The 18156-nt window shown below is 43.2% G+C and overlaps 1 protein-coding gene across 1 annotated transcript in view; it reads right to left on the bottom strand.

Moving 5' to 3' along the window:
* LOC134860899 (fidgetin-like) overlaps nt 1-17776 on the bottom strand; it is a 28959-nt gene extending 11183 nt beyond the window's left edge. The window contains exon 1 of the mRNA XM_063877779.1: nt 17653-17776. Within this exon, the coding sequence (XP_063733849.1) occupies nt 17653-17776 (124 nt within the window). The remainder of the gene's footprint in view (nt 1-17652) is intronic.
* Between the last annotated feature and the right edge of the window lie 380 nt (nt 17777-18156).

The following is an 18156-nucleotide window of genomic DNA, read 5'->3' as shown; positions in this document are numbered from 1 at the left end:
CATGTTGGATTGATCATAAAAGTCACTAGCAATGATTTGTATTGTACAACCCAGGCATAATTTACTAAGGGTTAATATATAATTGTTTAACACATCAAGTAATCTGTTAGTTCTATTTTTAAATATAAAAAGCATTAACAATTTATTAAGTTATAAAGCCATTAGTGGTCACAACCTATGAAGCCCTACTAATGCATAGTTAATTAAGGGATTTAAGCTGTAACTAATGGCTTAATTAGGTTAATAGTTCCTATCCATAAAGATTCATAAACAATTTAACATTAAAGGATAACTAATCAGCTCAATGAATCATCATTTATGTTATACAATAATATAATGTTACAAGCATATTTAACAAACCATTAAAAGTCTTAAAGTGTTTGCTGAAATTGTTGGTTGACCAACTTTTTAAAGTAAATAAGTTTAAGACAAGCATCCTCCTACTCTGGTGTCAATTAAAGCTCAACTGTGTGTGTGTGTGTGTGTGTGTGTGTGTGTGTGTGTGTGTGTGTGTGTGTGTGTGTGTGTGTGTGTGTGTGTGTGTGTGTGTGTGTGTGTGTGTGTGTGTGTGTGTGTCCGCTGACATCCCCCACAAACAGCTCTAAGGCCGCGCTGCTGTACCCCTACCTGAGGTGCGGATCCCTGACTGGCCCAGAGGTTAACATGGGCCACATACTATCAATACTGCTCTGTCGCCCAGATCCATACCTGTGATCCAGCCACACTTTGTTTACCTGTGTGCTCAGTAATTAAAATAGATTTCTGAGCGGGGGGGGGGCCTAATCCTTTCAGAAATGACATCGATCTGAATGCAAGAAAGCTGCGGTGTTACTTTGTCCAGGGTTTTTTTTGTATCCTCGCCCATTTTTTGGTTCCTCTTTGATGGAAACTTTGGAAAGTCCTCGACATGAAGGACGTCATTTAGCACCAGTATGGGGTGGGGGGGGAGGGGAGGGGGCCACAGTAGAGGGGTGTCAGGTGGAGATAATAGAGAGGAAGCCTCTAACCTCGCTTAAAGCTGTCTGTCTTCGTAAATAAAATGAGATAATTATTGAGTGAACAACATTATACGCCGACGACACACTCTTTCTTCTACCCCCCCGCTGCCGGCGCAGTTGTAAATCTCAACAAACACGGTGCTTTTGGACATTAAGTGCTCACTAAGCACAGTGGATGCATCATATTTCAAGAGCAGGCGTTGTGTGGGTGAGGAGCTGGGGAAAATGGAGTGTAATGGTTATCCATTATCTTATACGGCAACGGCAGCAATGATCATTTTCAAGTGACTCATTTCTGGAAGTACCTATCTATTGGCCACTTCGAGGGAAGACTTTGATGGCTAATCCAAAACAACTATTCAGAGGTCATTTACCGCTGCAGCGCCGAGACACTCTGCACAAGAGAACGCTCCAGCCTCCCTCATTATTCAAATACGATCCTCAGGAAGATCCACATCACAAACAGCGGCGCCGCAGCCCCGGAGTGGGCGATTACCTACACAGCACACTCCGGTCCAGAGTGGAAGCATTAACATCAACAAATGAATATATCACAATCCAAGTAAGAGTTTGAAAGCACAAGAGATATTTGCCACGGGAATTAAAGAGTGATACATTAACATATCAATGGTTGCACTTGTGGAAAAGCTTCAGAAGATATGTAAGAGAACTTTTATATTATTCAATCGTATTGTGTTTTGTTTCCTTTCTTTTTTCCGCGGTGGATGTATTTTAAGAAGTGTAGGTGTGATGTTTGTTTGTGTGGTCTCGGCTCCACATGAATGGTTACTTAACACCACGCTGATTTCCCCTCAGCAGTTAGAGGAAAACCAGCCGATGCTCAATGATGCATCACCGTGTTTGTTGCCGCCAGGCTGTGTGTATGTGTGCATTCTGTGTGTGTGTGTGTGTGTGTGTGTGTGTGTGTGTGTGTGTGTGTGTGTGTGTGTGTGTGTGTGTGTGTGTGTGTGTGTGTGTGTGTGTGTGTTATGATCGCTGGCACGTAGACAGACAGCTCAGGAGTGACTGCCGGAGTGTCACCATCTGTGGATGCATTTGTGTCTGTCTGCACAAGGCTGAGTGTGTATCAGTGTGTTTGTGTGTGTGTGTGTGTGTGTGTGTGTGTGTGTGTGTGTGTGTGTGTGTGTGTGTGTGTGTGTGTGTGTGTGTGTGCAGTCTGACAGTACACTGGACCACGGCTCCATAGTTTGCTACTTTAGCAGCAGGCCAACTCGATGCTAAAAACTGTCAATTTCAACAACTTCTTATTTATTTTTTCGAAATAAATATTCTTCACAAAGCTGATCTAAATAACTTTAAAATATAAAAAAATAGAATCCAGTTTGATTCCACTACCAGGTGATAAAGGTAAATGAAAACATGTTTTAAAGTAATAAAAAGACTCATTGACAAACTTTTGGCAAGCATGCCAGATTAGAGTTGAGCAGCAGTTGGTGGAGATTAAAGCCCGCAGTGAGTGGCACACAAGCAAAAGTGTGTGTGTGTGTGTGTGTGTGTGTGTGTGTGTGTGTGTGTGTGTGTGTGTGTGTGTGTGTGTGTGTGTGTGTGTGTGTGTGTGTGTGTGTGTGTGTGTGTGCGTGTTTGCGTGTGCAACCTGTGGTGTGTGTGTGGATTATTGAGGAGGCCCTATCTGGGATAACCTCTACCCCCAGCCTGTGAACTCGCAGGATCCTTCACGGTGCATGTTGGAAGCGTCAAATCCTGCACGCTTCATATAGAGTCTGGGAAGATCTGCCAACTCGTTTCAATCTAACTGTGTGAAGCAGACTCTCGAACTTAAAAATGTGCAGGAAGGGGAGGTTAACGGTCATGTTTTTAAAAGAAATATGAGTACTTCTTCCACCACTGGGTTTTACTATGTTCTCTAAGTGTATGTATGGAATTGTATCATCTCATGGACGCTTCAACATGGATGCTTCAACATGCCGTCAACCTCATCCTCCAGCTGCATATTCTCCGGCTGAACCTACTTGTGCTGTGTATCTGCAGTGTTAGCAGGAACGAGCGCTCGGGAACGACAGCGGCGGCGTGCACCTGAACTCAACGCGCGTCTTTAAATCCACTGTGGCTCGCATTATGCTGGAATTCACACAGGTTGTCTAAACAGTCAAACAGCGGATCAATACGCCCATCGATCGGTGGCATTGAGACTGAACTGTTCGTGTCGAGGGGGCAGGAGATTCTCACTCGAGGACGCACGTACGCACACATTTAGAGAGCACACACGTGAGTAGACACTGCGCAGGTGAGATCTGGTGTGGTACACAAATATTTGACAGATTTGTGCCACTTGAACAGACACTCCTTGGGACACCTCCACGACAACACAGCGTCTCATTCGAGCAGATTCAGGTCCTGTCTCTTGGAGTCGGAGCGGTCCGCCAGCAGTTTGTCTCAAAGTGAGGGCATCCAGTCAGCTTCAGCAGCTGAATATCAAGCTGGCTGCCGCCGCGTCTCCTCGCGCTCAACTGACACAGTCGATAGCTCTGCATTATTCATGGGGAAGGCGGGGGCCGATGAGATGGCCTCTCACTGAGGGCTGGATTTCAACAGTCCCAAACTTTACAGGCGCTGGCGGACGCTTGACACCTCCAACAACTGCTTATCGTCAGCGAAAATGACAACCTGAGGCCTAGAAAGGGCAGGCAACTTTAAAGAGGAGGCTCAAGAGGGGGGGGGGGGGGAGCATTTGAATTTGTAAGCAAATTCAAAAGCAAATCTGTTGGTTTTGAATGACATGATGGTGCCTTTTAAATCTAATGGAACAGAGCTAAAATAGCCCAGCTCTGACAAGTAAAGTACATATTATGACTCTCCTGTCAGCGCCTCTTGTTCGCTATTAAGTCAATAAACACGGATCACAAAGTTAACATGGAAACCTGAAGCGTCTTAATAAAAAGAAAACAAATCATAATTTCAAATGTTGCTCATCCGTGTTCGCTGATTTCCATTACACAGACTTAAAGACATCAATTAGCTAAGCCGTGTCTGTTCAATAAAAGAAGGAAGAGGCAAAAAAAACAAGAAATGATTTGGTGCGAATCAAACAAGGCGCAAAGAGAACCAGAGGCGATGAAAAACGTCAGGCTGCTTGATATCAGATCTCGGAGGAGAAATTTGATGGGCACCGATGAGCAGAAGGCATCTCAGGAGAATTGGACAGAGGAGAGATTTAATGTGATCATAGGGGACGCTCATCTTTCAGGGAACGGGGTAATAATGAGCAATCAATAACGTCCTTAACAGAGTTAGAGCGAGTGGCTGACAGCAGATGTAAGTCTCCGGCTAACAGCCTACGTCTGATCTCACATTACCACACTGGATCTGGGTTTAACATGCGCACGTACACACACACACGGCCAGGCGTACAGTATGTATGTACATGCAGCATATGGGCCGACACACCAACATATGGACACACATTTCTGTCTCCGTCACACACACACACACACACACACATGCACAGCGCCTTACTCACACACTCTCCTCAGGTGACATCCACCAGCATCGTGTCACTCTCTATCGATCAATAGCTGTAATCACATTCACAGGCGATGAACACGGTGGAAGGCTCAGGCGTCTCAGTTTGATTTCACAGGCTAAAATTACAACATCAGCCATACTTACAAGGTGATAAAAAAAACATGCAGTAATTACTGAGCAGTAAAGTAAATACAGCTCTGGACTCTGCTGTCTTTATGGCTTAGGTGAGTGGCTAAAGTAGGCATGGGGCGAAATAATTGCAAACAATACCGTATGCGTAAAAACAAGTGTCAAACATAGACTAATCGAGTCTCTTTCTACGGACAATCAGTCACATTTTTCAAACTGTGTTGAATCTGGTTGTTTCTGTTTACTTAAGAGGCACATATGTACAGCAGCTGTCAATACTACGCAACATTTCTAACCTCAAATAACCTTAATAACTTGCATCGTAAACCAAACCACAGAAACATTCTTCCCTAAGCTTCCAGATTGGTGTAGGTTAGGTGATAGTCACGTACTACAGCGTAACTATCACGTCCTTCAAGGAGTCACTGACGCTTTGAGGCAAACAGATATTATTCTGCGTTTTCCCCGCAGTTCTGCCTGATCCAGAGTGAGAAAGGCAAGGACCTTGATAACACTGTTGCTATGTGTGTTGGCAACTTAATGTACACATATTTTCAGTGTAATATTTATCAGAGCAGCTGCGGTTGTAAACTCTGTTTCCACTCTGACTAAATAAATAACTGCAGATTAATTACTGTTAGACGAGCGCAGGATGTGTAATCATTGTCATCTGGACAAAATACAAAGGTACGATGTGAAATAAGACCACTCCATGCCTGGGAGCATTATTTTAAAGCATCACCAGGTTGACTTTAACATTGCTTTTCCTAACTTATCAAATTGTAAGAAAGACATATCCAGCTTTTTGAGCCCAATATCTGCTCATCACTGCCAAACACGTCAGATTTCAAACATATGTTTCCAGATCAAAATGGTTGTGATCGTAGAAAGGTGCCACGAAAAAGGTATGAGAAGCAGAGAAATAAACCCCTTATTGTCCATTAGATGGGAAGATGGGAGTATGATCAGGTAGAGAGGTTGTAGAACAGTGCAAAATGTTCGATTCAGCAGAGCGAAAAGGACGCGCGGTATTTATTGAAGAGATGAGCTGTGACATAAGATAAGGAGAGACTGTCCTGTTGGAAGGGGAATGTCATTCCTCTGAGGTCCCAGGAGGAAGACGAGTGGAAGCTGAGGAACAAAGGGCCAACAGCACGGCCTGAACTCAGATATTTCTTTTTTTTGGGAAAGTTCTCATGATACATTCAATTCCTGCAAAATGAAAGCGTTCTCCAGCTGTATTACTACCTGTCTGAAGGCTCCTGCATGAGCAGAGGACTGATTGACAGCAAGTCAATAGACGGATTCATCTTGTAAACAATATCATGCTGTTGCGGATGCTCCAACCCTTGTCAACAACTTGTACTAACAGCTGACCAAACGTGTCAGAGGGTTTCAGTGTCTCCTAGCAACAGTAAAACGTTCTGGGTCTACGGGCAAATCTGAAACACTGATGTACACATTTCTAATGGTCTGCTCTCCGGCCGGACTTCAAACGTAAAGGTTTAATTCAGTAGGTTTCTGTGCGACAGTAGCTCCATCACGACTTCAGCGCCGCCGTTCATCAGGTTGTTAGTCGCGCTGAAGCTCTCAGACGTGTCTACGGGCCTCTTATCTTATCAGTCAATCAGCAACAGCGTGCAGGAAATGAGACACACAACAGTGATACTGCCAACAACACTCATCTGTCAAGACACGCAGGCTCAATTACCATACTGTAGCACAAAGAACAGGATGCACTGCGCGCCGGTGAAGTGGATAAATTGAATTGCTGACGTTATACAAGCTAAGTCATTAGTCGCGTCCATATAGGGAAAGCAAAAGCTCGGCGGAACGAGAGGCAGAGGTGTTGTTTTATTTGGTGTAGCTGCGCAAAAGAGGAAGTGATAAACTTCTTACATCTCGCGCATAAATCTGCATTTTTCTAATCATGAGTGTGTGTGTTTGTTTCTGATGCAGCCCCCTCATATTACTGTACTTGTTTGCAGCCTCTGTCTGGAGATAGAGAGAAAAAGGGAGGGTGGTGGGGGGAATATAAAAAGAGAAAGACGGAGACAGAATGGGAAACTGAGAGAGAAACAAAGAGTGAAACAAACACATACAGAGACAGAGAGATAGGGAGGATGCTGATGTGTGTACTGCATCCCAAGGGATCACTTACTCAGTATAGACACAGTACTGGAGGACAGAGCACAGCAAGGGTTCATTGGCCAAAATCTCTCCTCTTTACACACACATACACACTCGCGATCCCTCCAAGCAATATTCCTGTAAGCACTCGTCCACTGAGAATAACCGCATTGACTGAAGTGGAGTCAATGCAAGAGGACGATAGAACGAGGGGAGGAAGAAAAAATAAATAAAAGGGAGGGATGAGGATGAAGCAGCGGGAGGAGGAGTGTCCACCTGGCCGGCGTCCAGGGGAATTAAACAGTCTGTTTACCGCTCTCAGCGCCTCAGCAGCGCCATGTTAGCCTAATGGCACGGACATGAAGCCAATTGATTTGTGGACCAATAGACCTGTCCCACAGCACAGGCAGATTACCTAGATCACTGGCTCCGCATCGAGTACACATCGCTTCTCATTCGCACCCCACAGGCAGGGGAATGTGAACAGGGTTTAATGTGCGTCTGTGTGGGCCTGCCTGCATATACGTACACGTGTCCCCGGGATTAGAACATGTAACCAGGGGCCGCTTGGGGGTTCATTATTTACTTCCATATTGTACCCTTCAGGCCTCGTTTATCATATTTTCTGACCTACGATAGAGGCTATAGGTTTGGGTAATAATCAGCTTTGGAAGGGATTGCAATGTTTCATATGGGATAATACAGACTCGTACTTTGACGTGACCAAATGACGCTTGAATGATGCCTCAAGTTATGGCAAATTGACAAACTTATAACAGTTCGGTATTGTTTTGATGGTGGTACATCACGCTGAATCCTGAGGGTCTAAGTTAAAAGACTATAATGTGATAAGCAAGTGTACAATGTTTTGTTTTTTCCACACAACAGATGTCGAGCTATATGCTCAGAAATTAAGGAGCATTCGCAAAGTTAATTCTGTAGAAAAATTACAGACACCGGGCAAATTAACTTTACAGACAAGAATTCCTGTTTTGTTGTTAAAAAAAAGTAATTAGCTACAGCTGGGTTCATTGACTGTTTGCAATGAACATCAATTTCATCATTTTTAAGATGTTGCTATACACATTGAATCTGAAAACGTATCCCTATTAATATCATTATATCATTTTCAGCACTTTTGCCGAGCTCTAATGGATCCTTTTCATGACAAAATTGGATTAAGTTGAAAGAAAAGGGATGATGGTCCAGCTAAAAGCAACATTTGTTTGCTGTGATGAAATTTAGGGGAGAAAAAGGCACCGAACACCGACAATTATGTGCATCCAGTTTAAACCTGATGTGAAAATGTGGATTGGGGACTTTCATATAAGTAACATTTTCCCAGAAGGATCTATCCGTCTGCATGCACATTTGTGGCATTAACAGTGCACATTGTTCCCAATAAAAAAAACCTCTCTGTCGGACAATGAAAGACCACACACACTTGAAACTACAGTTGTCCATGTGTACGGCCGACGAGTGAGAATAATTCCACATTCTCCACAGTTTTCACTCATGTCAGTGTCCCAGTTGATAAGCATGAAAATCCATTTATCTACAAAGGGACTGTACGGTCCGTGGTGGACAATGTCTCTTTCATGGTCCCTTGCAGGCCCTTTTTCAGTCCACAAAGCCACCCAACTGACTCCACCACGTCTGTAATAGGCCACATTCATTTGATATAGACACATCAAGGGAGATATTGCAGTGGTTTCGCCGTGCATCAAGAGAAGTGGGGCTGGTTCACAGAAGCGGCAATATGCTCTGAACATAAAAGAACAATGGACGCGAGGCAGATGCAGTTAGGCGAAAAGAGGAAAGATACAGGGGCCTGGACATGAACACCAAACATGTATGCTTGGGTGGAACAGACACGGCGAGGCTCACTGTCATTCTCATTCAGCCTTTCTCTCCTTTTGAGAGTGCAGGACGGAGATCCAGAATTAGGCCTCAGAGGATGAGGAGGAGGAGCCGTCAGATTACAGATTAGAAGGTGGGGAAGAGGTGGGATTAAACATGCTGTCTAGATGGTAGCCCGACTAATACTGCTCACAGCTTCGGGTAAGGGCGTTGTCATAGCGGGTTGGATTATAAGGAAATGTTTAAAAAGGAAATGCAACTCTCCTGGAGATTCATATCAAAACACTTTCCGATCTGGTCAATGATATTCATTGCTCATCCGATCCATATTTGTGTAAATGCGGTGCGCTGAGCTTTACAGCTCGAGAAACCTCTGAGACTTTGGTATGATGCTACGTCTTAACCACCCTCTGGCTAATGCAGCTAATGAATGAGAGAGCGCTAGCAGGCTAACGGCTCTAATTCTCCTTCACAGGCTATCATGTTGCAGCCCGGAGACGGATCAATACCATTTGCTCAACACACAGGAGGCCTAGGAATCTATAAAAGGGCTTTTATTGAGTAATTAAACACCCATTACTGTCCCGTGCAGCCAAACAATAAATTTGATCAGCCTCTCAGGCGCAGATCCAGCCGTGATTAATACTCAGTGCATGCATGACATAAAGGACCACAATGACATTTTGCTGTCTTGGACACTTTGATGGTGCGGGGACGGGGGTTTGGATGTTTCAAGGTTGTTTAGCGGGGTCGGACCTGAAGAAAGCTCTGTGTGCAGAAAGAAGCGGCTCTGGATTTCTGCTGGACTGGGATCAATAGCTGCTGTCTTAAGAACACTACAAAAAAAGCATGTACGGCTCACTGTTAAAAACTCAACAACCAATGGCCTTGACGAGCTTCACAATGTGCTCCGACAAAAGTGCTATTTTAGCAATGTTTCTATCTGACCTTTGACATGTAACCTTCTAAAGGCTGACAGTACCGTTAAGTTACTACTTAATATGGCATTAAATGTTTCTAAATGCCATTTTATCCTATTTTAAAACTCCTGAATATTCAAAAGAAATGACAAGTAAAGGCTTACAACTCATATTGGACAAGAAATACTTCAAATTTGTACTTGCATTTTACTTTAACTCCCCAACAATTCCCATTTATTAGCAGTATATATATATATTTCACTACATAACCCTAACCCTAACACACAATTATGTGGTTTTGAGAACATATAAGTGTGTTGAAATAGCATTTATTGGCTCATATTAAATAAATGTGTTCTATAAAGATAATAAATCAACTTTGAAGCTTAAATATATAAAGAGAAATATTGATGTGTATTTTTAAAACCTTGTTTAGGGTTGTACATCAACAGGATAAATAAGACTGAACTACCTCTGAATTAATTACACTTTCAAAAATGAATTACTTACAGATGCCTGTGTAAAGAAAAAGGAGGATGTCCACACCGTGACAAATCCTTCTATTATTGGAGGAACAGCAACATTAATAAAAGGTTTTCAGCAACACTGTCATGTCACATGTCCAGCCTCTTCACAGTGACTGAAGGCTGAACTGTTTTCTCCCCAATTTCCCAACGTCCTTTTCCACACTTGTACAATTCACAAACCTGTTACAATCCCATCCTTGTTGGAGAATATTTAGCGTTGTTGAGCCAACAATATGGCATCTGGGTGATTCTCCTAAATATGAATGGCCCATTCACGGGACTCAATGGAGTCGCTTGGCAATGGCCCTTCTTCCCCTCCCTCCTCCATACTCAAAACAATATTCAGCGCAGCAGTCTTGGCACTTTTCCCCGAAATCAACAAAAGAGGAACTCGAAGCTGTCCCTGAAACCCTCAAAGCATTAAGCCTCTGTGAGATGCAAGTACTTGGCACAAGCAAAGCGATTTAACGACAATGGGCAAATCATACAGTGCTTTGTGAGATTTAGGGGATACAATAGCACTCCGTTTCCAAAGCACACATTAGTAAGCATGTCATTGGGACCCCCTGGGGGATTTGAGCAGCCTAGAGGATTGTGTAGTGAAGAGGATAAATATATGTTACTGGGCACGAAGATGGACCAGTGCCAACGCCTCCCTCCTTCACGCAACATACTGCGGATTACGAGTGTGTGGAATACATTAATAGAATAATCTTCTGTACTAACCCACAAACTGAACCCATTTGGCTTGTTAAGCGTATACATTGCAACACATCCAAAATCAATTTAAGAATCATTTAGCCGGGCGCAAGAAGTACAGATGAGGAGCCTTGCAAAGAAAGAAAAAAAGAAAAAGACGAGAAAGCAAAACAAAAAATATACTTGTTATTAATGTGCGGCGCTTGCAGCCATGCTGACCTCTGAGTGCTAAACAAAACCAACAACGGACAAGCAGACACCCACTCAAAAGTCAATACCATGCGTGCCTCCTCTTCCTCTTGTATGGTTAATGCATGATGCCAGGTAGTGGAGACAGACGGAGAGTAGGATCTCATTATACGCTGCCTGCTATCATTAGCTATCTACCACATGTGTCCATCCTGCCAACGCAGTCGTACAAGCAACATCCTAATGCTCTCTCGCCGGCTTCCATTGGGGCCTGCACACACACGCAGCGCAGGCACACACACACACACACACACATGATCACAGGTGAGCGTATAACACAATCCTTTCTCAGCAGGCCTCGGCACATGAATAGAATTGAAGTTGTTTTTCGACAAATACGAATAGATTACAAAGCTTGTCTTTGGTGGGGATTTGTGTCTGCTTTACATGACTGTAAACTCCATAACTTTGGAATGTTGGTCGGACGAAATAAGATATTTAAGGACATCGCCATGAAGTAATCCGGAGGTGTTTCCAATACACTATTGAGCTTCATATTCAAAGATTAGACGATTGACCGGGAAATAATCAGCAACTATTCTTAGTTATTTATTAGGTACAAATGTTAAGGTTACAGCTGGATAATTCACAGTTCTATGTCACGTAAAGGAATAGTGATATCAAAGTGAAAATATTCAGGTTTAAAGAGTTTTGTAGACAAAACAAGACATTCGAAGTCGTCCCCTTAGCTCTAGGAAGTTTGCATTTTTCCACTTTCTTTTAACATCACATATCACAAACCATTGATGGTAAAAAGTATTGGCAGGTTTGTCGATAATGACTGTAATTGGTAGTTGCAGCTCGAAAATAAACGCTGCAGAATCGTTTGCGACGTATCAACAGCGGTTTTGTTTTTGCACTGGTTACCAGTTTGTGTCCATCTCCCAGAGGCCACAGGCAGCTCAGTGATGCTGTGCCACACGCCCAGCCACTCAACATCCTTTGTGTCCATCCCCTGGCAACCTGCCAAGCGCGCGCACACACACACACACACACACACACACACACACACACACACACACACACACACACACACACACACACACACACACACACACACACACACACACACACACACACACACACACACACACGCCCTCCCTCCCTCACACCCAATGAGCCATTGTTCATTAACGCACACACCTTTGCCGCCTTCGCAGACAAAAGTGTCCGACTTACTCGCGCAAAATGCCTCACTAATCAAGATGTTCAAGCTGAGGTTGTGAGGGGGGTGGGGGGGTTGCAGACGGACACTATCCAGCCCTGGCTCGCTGTTACCAAAATCAGATCATCCATGCAGAGCCGGAGAGAAGAGCAGCAGAGATTACAGTCAGATCTCTCTCTCCTAGCTGTCATTTTCTTTGGCCCTTGTGGGGAAAAAAAGGCCCTCGTCTGCGTCCTCCATCGCCTGGCCAAATGAGTGGTGAGCTCCTCCGCATATCAATGCACAATTTAACTTAAGACATGCATGGCAATAACCTAATTAGAAACGGCGCCTTCTCATTTGAAGGCACAATGTAAAGGATAAGCTGCCATGTCTATCGAGGTCTAATGGTGCGGAATATTCCAAAGTGGAAGTTACATTTTTTCCCCTTTTTTAATAAGTCCTTAGCATATTTAACGCTTCCACATGCTGAATGTTTTAATATCTGCCGGGGAATCCGGGCCATGGGTGGTGGAGATTGCTGGTAAAGAGTAAAGGGAGGTGAGCGGGGGTCTGCTTAAAATTCAGAGAAGGGGGCAGCGGATTGCAAAGAAGGTAGGAGGGAGAGAGAAAAAAATCTACAGCTTTGATTTGATTAAAACGTATGAAAATGACGCGTTACATAAACCAAAGAAACTTCAAACATTTTAGGGGGTGTGGAGTTCAAAGAAAGCGAGATAATGCTTTTAATGCTGGAATTAACATGGAAATGAATTTAGCTGAATGTCTCTTCAAGGAGGGAAATAAGAGGCGGAGAAGAGTGGACATTTCGCGACACTGATCTTAGATGGCTGTTTTCGTGTGCTTTCACACCAGTTCTTACTTTTCAGACTTAAAAACTACTATTAGATAATTTTAAATGCATTCAAGATATCTTTTTCAGTTCAGTTACATCACACCCTGAGCTTTGGGTGGAATTCATTTGATCTTTCTAGTGTTTCTTTGATACATAAAAGCATTAACTGGGTGTGAAGAATCCCAGGTTACAACAGGCCTCAAGTAGTAAGCTGTAAGTATTACCCCACCCCCCGTAAGTGAGTCTTGTGTGGACACCTCTCGCCTTAAGTACACCCATCAGATTTTGACTGAATAATAGCCAGTCAGCAGTGGGAGAAAGCATGAGGGCAGAATGGATATAATTTGTGTGTGAGGGCGCTCTGTTTTGTGTGCTTCAATTGCAACACGGTAAAAAAATAATCCCCCAACCGACAACTGTCAGTCACAGCAACACTGCTCCCCTAAATCCTAAACCCCCCGTTTTGAAAGAAGCAGTGTACCAACACTGAGGGAAGTGAGGAGGGGAGGATTGAGTGGATCACGGTGTCAAGGATTTTAAGGAATTGGTGTCCACTCATCTACGGATGTTTTCGGGCAGCAGCGCTACCGACAGCTGCCTGCCGTCTCCGGGAGAGGAACTCAGATCAGCGAGGAGGGGGGGCTGTCAGCGAGCATGCAGGGAAACACACAAAGACTTACACTGCCTCGCTACAGTTACTGACACACATCGTCTACTGGGACGGAGAAGGAGAGGGAGAGGAGGGGAAATAAGTGGACAAAGACTGAAGTAGACGAGAGCGCAAAGAGACAAGACTGTGGAGGAGAGAAGGGGGGGAAGAGACGGAGAGAGATGGAGAGAGTGGAACAGACAGACAGGTCCGAGAGGGATTTGTTCTATTTGCATGCGCTGCGGCTCCCATGGGGTCCACCTCAGAGAGCACAAAAGATAACACTTAACATATTTGCTAAAAGATGACAACCCTGGCTGGATCTCGTTTGAAGAGGCCCTTTGTCAGGACGTGCAGACAGGAGAAACCCACTGATACGGACGCCTAACAAATGTCCCCGTGTGTGTGCGTCTGAAAAATATTTCCCCACATCGTCTTACATCTGGCAGAAGTCCCACGGGGGCGGGCTAGATCGCACGCCGCTGGCTCTGGGACGGTAAAACAGCTTTTAATGGTAAACATTACAGACTGATAGAAAGTGTCAGGATAATTTATTTATACGGTCCCACTGGGAGTCGCTGAGCCACCCTCGCCGCACACCAGCTCTCTCTATTCATTTGAGGGAGAAGTATTTAGATAAATAAAGGCAGAGTAAAAGGGTTGCCTGTTTGTAGAGCACTTTTTCTTCTATTCCTATTATCTCCCCTCTCTCTGTCCCCATTAGCTGTATCGGGGGGCCGCGGCAGATGTGAGGCGATACGTTATGTGTATAATGAGGGGGATTATTGCTACTGTCACTGCTACACGCGCAGACAGCGGATGCAGAGGGACGGATCTTAAGCCGGGGACTGTAGCAAACAAATAGACTTAGAGGAATAAACAAACTGCTGGGGATATACGTTATTTACATTACACACAAAGTGACACATGCACGGTTGCGCCTGGGTTTCCTCATCTCACACACACACACACTCATGCACCCCCTCCATATGTTCATCCAGAATCCTCTTCTATAACAAAACAATGACACTTCTTTGCATGTTCTGCATATCCACAAATCAATCTAAAGTCACTAAATAAGGGGCGAAAGGAAATGGAAAAGCTGCAGAATTATATGATGTGTCATTATAAGTGCATACCTGTATGTATGTAATATGCCATTTAGGCTTTTTAAAGTACAGACAAAAGCATTATTATTCTAGCATGTCATTACAGGAAGTTAGGACAACATGGACACACACCTGCATTTAGAACTCATGCACACATCTCTTCCCATTTGTCTTTTCAGAATTCTCTGTAACAAACACTTATTTGCATGTCCTTTAACATCTCTCCTAAATTTATGTGCAGAGATCTATCAAAAGTCAGTCAACAAGAACTGAATTGAAATAGAAAAGCTGCAGAAAATATGAAAATGTGTGTGTCAATTGCAAAAGAAAGTGTGTATAATGTGTTATTTAAGAGAATTTAGGTACAAATAGATGCATTAATATTCTAAATTTTCCTCAGGGTTTAAGTTTGACAATATGCACACCCACTCACACAAACTCCTATCCATAAATCAATCCAAAGTCAAATAGGATTGAATTTCAATGCAAAAGCTGCAGGAAATATCTGTGACAAACATGAAAAAGTGCATTTGAATATGTATAGTAGGTATGCATTGTAGTTTTATATTTTAGATTAAGTTTGCCAATATGCAAAACTCCTGCCTATATGTTCATCTAGAATTCTCTTTTTAACAAAAACAGCAACAATTGAATGAGACTCCTTCAATATTTCTCACAGAATATCGGCCAATCATTCAAATGTCTGTCAATTAAGAACAAATATAAATTGAAAAGCTGCAAAAATAGATTTTTTTTGAAGTGACAATCGTGTGGAAGTGCATATATGAATATGTAAAATAGGGCATTTAAGATCATTACGTTCGAAAATTAAACATCATTCTTTTCATTTTCAGAAGTTTGACAATATGCACACACATATGGCATGTCCTTTAATGAAATCAGATCCACAAATCCATCCAAAGTCAGTGAATTCAGACTGAATTTCAATTAATAAGCTGCTTAAAATGTGCTTTTATGTGTCAATTGCAAATAAGTGCACATCTGTTTGTGTATGTTATGCCCCTTTAGATCATTAAGGTACAAATAGAAGCATTATTTTGTGACATTAGGGATCCCTACGCTCTTAAAAACAAAAACCACAAACATGAAAAAGGAAGTGAGTGTTCATGCCGCATGCAACACACACATCAGCAGGAGAGAAACAGCACATGATGTGAGGGTGAATGTGTGTGTGTGAGAGAGAGAGAGCAGAGAGATCAAAGGTGAAAGGTTGAGTCCTCACTAATAACTGCTACAAAAACCAAGAATGTGCAATCGTGGAAGCGAAAGCCCAACAGAAAGCACATTGTGTGTCTCGATCGTGATTATTCAACAGAAAACTATCCGCTGCCCGCTTTCACTTGCAACAGGGCGGGATGGATATTTTCTATTTCTAACAATCCACCATTGTTCTTCATGAGAGTGGAGCATCATTTCTGTGAAAACACTCCTGCAGTTACAGCTCCAATTTTTTTAAATACCTGAAATTAAAATGAACTTCTGCATGCACAAAGGAGAGTGTATGTTCTCATCCTTCAGTGATGCATAATTCCCTCATGTCATTAAGTCAATAAATACAAGTGAATTCAGCAATAGAGGTATAAAAAAGTGCAACTAATAAATAAATCCTCACTATAAATGTGCATTACTTTGCAGAGATTGAGGCCTTGCTCGCTGTGACTCCAATCACATCACATTTTTACAGTAAAATATTAATCTGTGTGTGTTGAAAAATAACTACTTCCTCATATCTATTTTACTCATATCCATAAAGGGTTATTAAATGAAAGTTCAATAACAATATTTTGGAACATATTTAACTAGTAAAAAAATGGTTTTGTTTCCAAATGAAGCCATGTGTAATTTAAATGATGCACGATTACTATATTAAATATCAGGCAGTGGTCCGTGCAATGACAAAGGGTTATGTTAGAGTGATATAAAAGGTGGGTAATAAAACCTAAACATGACCATTTGAGTATTGCCCTATAATAAAATAAATGATACATCATTTTAAATAAAGCTGTGAATATACAGAATAAGATGAGTGAAATAAATAACAGTAAACACACCATATATTCACCAGCTGCTGAAACTCATCAGGGCATTTTCACACCTTGTAATATATGAATATAATAAGTTGTACCTACCATAGACGCTGCTGCTGCTGATCATCTCGTGCTGGAACAGAGGGAGAGGAGATGAGAGCATTGGAATTAATTTGTGGAATAAAAAGAAGAAAAAAAAATCTCCTTTGCTTCAAGCAAGAAACATGACAGACACTTTTTTTCTGGTCCAGCAGCACTGCTCGGATTGCAAACCGTGTGAAAGGTGGGCCCTTGAAGGAGTGCAGCGAGCAATAGGAGAGGCGTCTAACCTACATGCATCTCATTAGAAAGTGGAGCCCGGGATGACAGGTTTAGAGAAAGGGGGGGTGGGGGGGGGAGGAACATCAGATTGTTTGGATATGATGAAGTCAAGTTAAATCTGTTGATAACGCCCTACAATGTGCACAATTTCAAAAAAGCATGCTGCGGTGACATTGTTTGCACGCATGCATAGGGCAACTTGTTGTAGCCGCACCACAGAGAGGCTGTAATGTCCTCCCAGCGCGTGCAACTTATGCTTTTTTCATGTTGAGACTGTCGCACAGCCGATAAAGCACCTATAGTGCAGGCTGCGCATTTGCGTAGAACCGTGGCGCAGGTGCGCTCCTTTAAAAAATCACATTAAAGAAACCGCACTAAAATTCACACATTTGGAGTTAAATAAGAAAGTGCACATGCATGATTCCGATGTGAAGGTGCACTGCAGCCTCTCTGCTCTGACCACTCCGTCTAATTGCAGACGCAGCGGATCCCAGACTATCCGTCCTTACCTGCTTTTTTAGCGACAGGTCGACCTTTCAAGTACGGGGTTAGGGTCGCATCGATCCCGAGGAGGGGTTCTGCTGATGATCGGGGTGCCGAGGTTAAGCCGGGGTGCGTGCGAGCTGAAACCATCCCAAGTTAACGCAGGAAACACTGACCACAGCCACTGCCATGTTGGAATTTCACCAGCCCCGAACAGCTGCTTCTCACACTGACCAGTCCGCGTCCCACTGCGCATGCGTGCAGAGAAGGAGAAAGAGAGAGAGAGAGAGAAAAAAAAAGATCCGCAATTCCAATTACTGCCCATAAGGTTATTATGAGCGTGTAGTTTGTATGGCAGAGTGGTGAAAAGGAGTCCACATGGTTAGGAAGATGAAGCAGAGAGGGAACAGGGAAGAGTTTAGGAGGCAACAGAGAGAGGAGAAGCACTGCAGGGGAGAGTGCTGCACTTTATAGGCTCTTCAATCCCAGTTTTAAAAGATTAAAGGTGAGACAGCCTGTTTTTTCTACTG

The sequence above is a fragment of the Eleginops maclovinus genome, chromosome 24 (genome assembly GCF_036324505.1).
Source record: "Eleginops maclovinus isolate JMC-PN-2008 ecotype Puerto Natales chromosome 24, JC_Emac_rtc_rv5, whole genome shotgun sequence".
Lineage (NCBI taxonomy): Eukaryota > Metazoa > Chordata > Actinopteri > Perciformes > Eleginopidae > Eleginops > Eleginops maclovinus.
Note: the sequence above shows the minus strand (reverse complement) of the source record. Positions and strands in the feature narration are given on the sequence as shown.